General features: G+C 40.5%; 1 protein-coding gene across 14 annotated transcripts in view; it reads left to right on the top strand.

Moving 5' to 3' along the window:
• LOC110465917 (unconventional myosin-XVI-like) overlaps positions 1–6,000 on the top strand; it is a 167,427-nt gene that overhangs the window by 95,149 nt on the left and 66,278 nt on the right. For all 14 annotated transcript variants that reach the window (XM_021522082.1, XM_021522088.1, XM_021522089.1 and 11 more), the window contains exon 30: positions 4,650–4,858. In XM_021522082.1, coding sequence (XP_021377757.1) covers positions 4,650–4,858 — 209 coding nt within the window. The remainder of the gene's footprint in view (positions 1–4,649; positions 4,859–6,000) is intronic.

The raw sequence follows: 6,000 nt of genomic DNA, 5'->3' as shown, positions 1-6,000 counted from the left end.
GTCACAGAGTTGTCAGGTCACAGAGATGTTATCAGGTCACAGAAATGTCAGGACAATGGTCACAGATTTGTCAGGTCACAGAGATGTTATCAGGTCACAGAAATGTCAGGACAGTAGTCACAGCACAGCAGTCACAGAGTTGTCAGATCACAGAGTTGTCAGGTCCCAAAGTTATTGTCCAGTCACAGAGTTGTCAGACTAGTGGAACAGAGTTGTCAGGTCCCAAAATTGTCAGGACAGTTTTCACAGAGTTGTCAGGTCACAGAGATGTTATCAGGTCACAGAAATGTCAGGACAGTGGTCACAGAGATGTCAGGTCACAGAGTTGTCAGGACAGTGGTCACAGAGATGTTATCAGGTCACAGAGTTGTCAGGACAGTGGTCACAGTGTTGTCAGGTAACAAAGAGGTCAAGTAACAGAGAGGTCAGATCACAGATTTGTCAGGTCACAGAGTTGTCAGGACAGTGGTCACAGAGTTGTCAGGACAGTAGTCACAGAGTTGTCAGGACAGTGGGCACAGAGTTGTCAGGTCACAGAGATGTTATCAGGTCACAGAAATGTCAGGCCAGTGGTCACAGAGATGTCAGGTCACAGAGTTGTCAGGACAGCGGTCACAGTGTTGTCAGGTAACAAAGAGGCCAAGTAACAGAGAGGTCAGATCACAGATTTGTCAGATCACAGAGTTGTCAGGACAGTGGTCGCAGAGTTGTCAGGACAGTGGTCACAGATTTGTCAGGACAGTGGTCACAGAGTTGTCAGGTCACATAGTTGTCAGGACAGTAGTCACAGAGTTGCCAGGACAGTAGTCACAGAGGTGTCAGGACAATGGTCACAGAGTTATGAGGTCCCAGAGTTGTCAGGACAATGGTCACAGAGATGTCAGGACAGTAGTCACAGAGGTGTCAGGACAATGGGCACAGAGTTGTCAGGACAGTAGTCACAGAGTTGTCAGGACAATGTTCACAGAGTTATCAGGTCCCAAAGTTGTCAGGACAGTGGTCACAGAGGTGTCCGGTCACAGAGATGTTATCAGGTCACAGAAATGTCAGGACAGTGGTCACAGAGATGTCAGGACAGTGGTCACAGTGTTGTCAGGTAACGAAGAGGTCAAGTAACAGAGAGGTCAGATCACAGATTTGTCAGATCACAGAGTTGTCAGGACAGTGGTCGCAGAGTTGTCAGGACAGTGGTCACAGCGTTGTCAGGACAGTGGTCACAGAGTTATCAGGTCCCAAAGTTGTCAGGACAATGGTCACAGAGTTATGAGGTCCCAGAGTTGTCAGGACAATGGTCACAGAGTTATCAGGTCCCAAAGTTGTCAGGACAGTGGTCACAGAGTTGTCAGGTCACAGAGTTGTTAGGACAGTGGTCACAGAGATGTTAGGACAGTGGTCACAGAGATGTTAGGACAGTGGTCACAAGGATGTCAGGTCACAGAGATATTGTCACCTTACAGAGTTGTTGTCAGAAACAAAGATATTGAATACGATATTGCCATGAAGAGGGTCACAATTAATTATGTTTGACAGGAAGAGGGCCTCAAAAATGTTGTCAGTTTACGATGATGATGGTGATGATGTAAGAAATGGGTCACAAAACTGCTGTCAGAAAGTGTGTGTGATTGTAATTGTGGAAGTGGGGAGGAAGGGGTGGGTAAAGAGATGTTACTGAACCAAAAAGTCCATTTGATTGGAAGACTTACTTAGAAAGCCTGGTCACTTGCTGTCCACCAGCCAGACCTGTACTTACTGACTGCTGCCATACAAAGTCATGTTTTATTGATTACAAGTGAGGACCTAGCTTTTAGCAAGGAAAATCCTGGTGTCCTGACACACTCAATTGTCACCTCTGGTCCAATCAAGTGGAGTGATGCTGGGGCATATTGACCTGGAACATGTGAACCAGAGTCTGCTAAGTCATGTTAGCATCATTCCCTAAATAATGTTCATTATTATGAAAATTAATGGACATTTTCAAGGTTCTTGTACAAAGAAAAACATTTTAAATCCAAACATGCATGCACAGAATAAATTTTTTATTTGCAGAGTTGTTGAAATTTTCTCCGTAGTGAATTTGTTTTTTGACAGTATAAGCTGAGCAACCTCGGCCTGTATAGGGTTGTAGAACCAGCATTATGTCTCAGCTATGCCAATACTCCACAGGGAGGCTGGCTGCTAACATTCTCCTTTAAATATTTTTCTTGAAAATCCAACGTAACATCCTCTACACCATAAGCTCGGGCTTGGCCCTGGCTGTGTGGGAAACAATTAGATTGTCATATTTGGATAATTTGATGTCAAAGACTCATATACGCTTTCCCCGCTTTGGGAGGAAGACAGAAAAAGCTCTTCACTCTCTGAGTAGGATTCCTTAATTAGTGTCTAGCCCGAGGCTTTAACATTCTGTCCTTGTATGCAATTTTGTTTTCAAACAAAATATCTGGATTATGAAAAAATTCAGTGGTATATTTGCAGCAATACAGATCTGTTTTAGGATCCCTGTCCCGCTGCACTGCGACTTTTCTATATAAATGCAGTAACGTCCCCTTAACTTCCGTTTGAATGTAACTGTAGAACAAGTTGGACCAAGACACTTCTGTTGACCTGGGTACCCGGCCTAGCCCCACTGAACTTTTACACTCAAAACACTTTTATTGATTGTATTTTATTCATTTCATCTTAAACATTTCTTCCATAGAAGTCCTGCAAGGTATCCCTTTTCTTTTCAGAAGTAAATTATCAAAGCTATAATCATGCTGACTCACAGTTTCTAATGCGTAGTAACGTGTTTTTGTTAGTGGTACGGGGATCCTTAAGGGAAGTGGTACTGATGCTGTGTGAGTTTTCTGGGGAACGTGTATCAAAAATAAACACATTCTAGAGGTTAAGACCAACACACTTGTTAGATACGACAGAGACAACGATCTGAACATGGTATTTATAGGAACAAGACGTTGGTATAAGAAGTACAGAAATTGATGTGCCAAGTATGCGTAACCTCTGGGATGTTTGTGTAAAAAAAACAGGGAAGTACACAAGATTTGTCAAGTAGTATTTACATCATTGTTACTTGTCTACTGTGTTCGTCACCAACTGGTGCAAAGTGGGCAGAGTGGATCAGTGGTCAATCTATTGACCTTCCCGACACACAGCATGGGTGTACAGTGTGAGAGTTCGTTCAAGTTTCAGGGGAATCGTTCATCTCCTTATCCCAGGATCACAAAACATCTTAAGGATCCCTGTCCCACTGCACTGTGTTTTTTATATGCCCGTCGCCCATGGTATGGGCTGCCTTGTCAAATGTCCGTCCATTAACTTTTCCTTGTCATCGCTCTCCTGCCTTCATTCATCAACACATCTTGATGAAACTTATATGTACACATATTGCATACCAATATAACTCAAACAAGTTCGCATTTCAGAAGTGTTCATGCATTTTTGGTGGAGTTATGCCCCTTTTATTGCCAAATAAGGGCATTGTGTAGTAAATGCAAGAACTCTTCTATTTTTTAATCAATTCCTTTCAAATTTTGTACTGTAATGCTAGAAGCAATAATGTTCAACATATATTACAATTTTTTCTGTCGAGATTCAACTTTCCGTGTTTTGGCGTATCACACTTAACTTTTGCTTGTTTACGCGATAACTCAAACAATTGTTCCATTTTATTCCATTCAAGGAGGTGTCCAAATGTTGAACCTTGAAATACAATTATACAATTGGTACCTAAAGTGGATTCATAGCATACATACGTACTCAGATACAACTTATTCGGAATTTAAAGTCTTCATATTATAGCAAGCATTAGGTTCCATTTTTCGGTGAAGCTGAAAAATATGTCAACATTAATATTAAAATCAGGGCTTCATCAGTTGTTATGTACATATACCTACGCAAACTGTTAAACACTTGTGATCATTGATTCAGGTTTTTACGGGTTAGTGTGATAAAATGGTAGATTTTATTTCCTTGAATACTCAAACTTCATCTCATGAAATTCTCCCATTCCTTATTGAATATCCTTCCAACCCTAATTTAGATAATGAAATAGTCTCAATCAATGAGCCGTTCTGTTGATTCCACATTGCAGAGTAGTGGTTCAAAACGTGATCAAGCTTTCACGTTACACAGTTATAGTTTGTACTGGCAGAAGAGTGTTTGTTTGCAGAAGCTTTGAACCTTCTTTATTGGGTAATGAGAACATTTTGTCATGTTAGCCTAAAGGCAGATGTTGATAACAGACTCACATTGCTTCAGTGAAAAAAATTGTTGTTCTCTTTGCATAGGAGGCTGAACCTTTTATATTGTAAAAAAACTGCTACGTTTTCTCATAATCAGGTGAATTTTCTCTTTTTTCATTAAAAACTAAACTTTTATATAATGGTTATCACTTTCATTTTGAAAGAAAAATGTTTCTGCCTCATTTTACAGGGGGATACTTTCTATATTAGCATGTATGTTTGTAATTCACAAATATTTATGCTAATGCATTAAACTTTATGAATGTATATAAGTATACACGTAGAAACCTGCATAACCTGTAAGTATTTCTGTTCCGAACAGAAAAACTGTCGTGTACCTTAATACTTGTCTTAATCAATAAAATATATCTTTGATGTTAAATTTCTTTAATTTTATTTTTATTTTAGACAAAGATCTCGATGACTACGATTTTGTATATCCAAGGCCTGAACAAGCTGAAGGCGACAACGAGGACGATATGAATGGTCATGTACAGTATCGGGGCCTGCCTCCCCCTCCTCATGGGGATTTCATCTGTGATTCAGGAAACCCGCCTCCCTGTCCAAGGGACCTGTACTCACAATCACAGATCTATGACACAATACCAGCCAATCAGGTAAATATACCTCCCCTCCCTGTCATAGAGACTTTTACCTCCCCTCCCTGTCATAGAGACTTTTACCTCCCCTCCCTATCATAGAGACTTTTACTTCCCCTCCCTGTCATAGAGACTTTTACCTCCCCTCCCTGTCATAGAGACTTTAACCTCCCCTCCCTGTCATAGAGACTTTTACCTCCCCTCCCTNGTCCCTGTGATGATATTTGGCCAGTAGGTACCTGTCATGAAGTGCTATAAACTTTCCTCAAATAAATGAATTCAACCAACTTTCAAGATCACAGGGGTCAAATGTGCTAAAAACCTTTAAACAACTTCTTCTTAATAACCATGAGGCCCAGGGTGATGATATTTGGCAAGTAGTTACCTGGGATGAAGTGCTATAAAGTCTCCTCAATAAATGACCTTGACCTTCTTTCAATGTCACAGGTGTCAAATGTGTGAAAACCTTTAAAACAACTTCGTTTGGATAACCAGGAGGCCCAGGGTGATGATATTTGACCAGTAGTTACCTGGGTTGTAGTGCTATGATGTTTCATCAACTGGATGACCTTGACAGTGGTTGAAGGTCACATGGTTCAAATTTGTTAAAACCTTTGAGTGACTTCGTCTAAATAAATAAGACACATATGGTGATGATACTTGGCCAGTAGGTATCTGGGACGGGGTGCTATAAGCTTTTCCCAAATGAATGACCTTGACCTACTTTCAAGGTCACTGGCATCAAATATATAAAAACCTGTAAGCAACTTCATCTGAATAACCAGGAGGCCCTGGATGATGATATTTGACCAGTATTATGCTGGGATAAAGTAGTATAAAATTTCATTTAGTCTGGAACACTTTTAAGCTAAGGAGGCCCAATATATGGAAAAATTGCAATATTACTTTTTTTGAGAACATTTGTCCATGATTACTCAAATATCCAGGTGAGCGATACAGGCCCTCTTGGCCTATTGTCATGCAGTGGTTAATATTATTGTAAGATGGAGGGTCTTAGTGTTGTGTGTTTTGTGTGCATCGCCAACGAAGAAGAGACCAACTTCTTTAGCACTTTTCTATTTGGTGTTTCTTTCCCATTTACTAAAGCTAATAATGAAATTTGAAATCAATGTCTTGTATTTGATCTAAATAGTGCACCA

Source organism: Mizuhopecten yessoensis, unplaced genomic scaffold, assembly GCF_002113885.1.
Source record: "Mizuhopecten yessoensis strain PY_sf001 unplaced genomic scaffold, ASM211388v2 scaffold11105, whole genome shotgun sequence".
NCBI lineage: Eukaryota > Metazoa > Mollusca > Bivalvia > Pectinida > Pectinidae > Mizuhopecten > Mizuhopecten yessoensis.
This window is presented reverse-complemented; position numbering and strand designations above follow the sequence as displayed.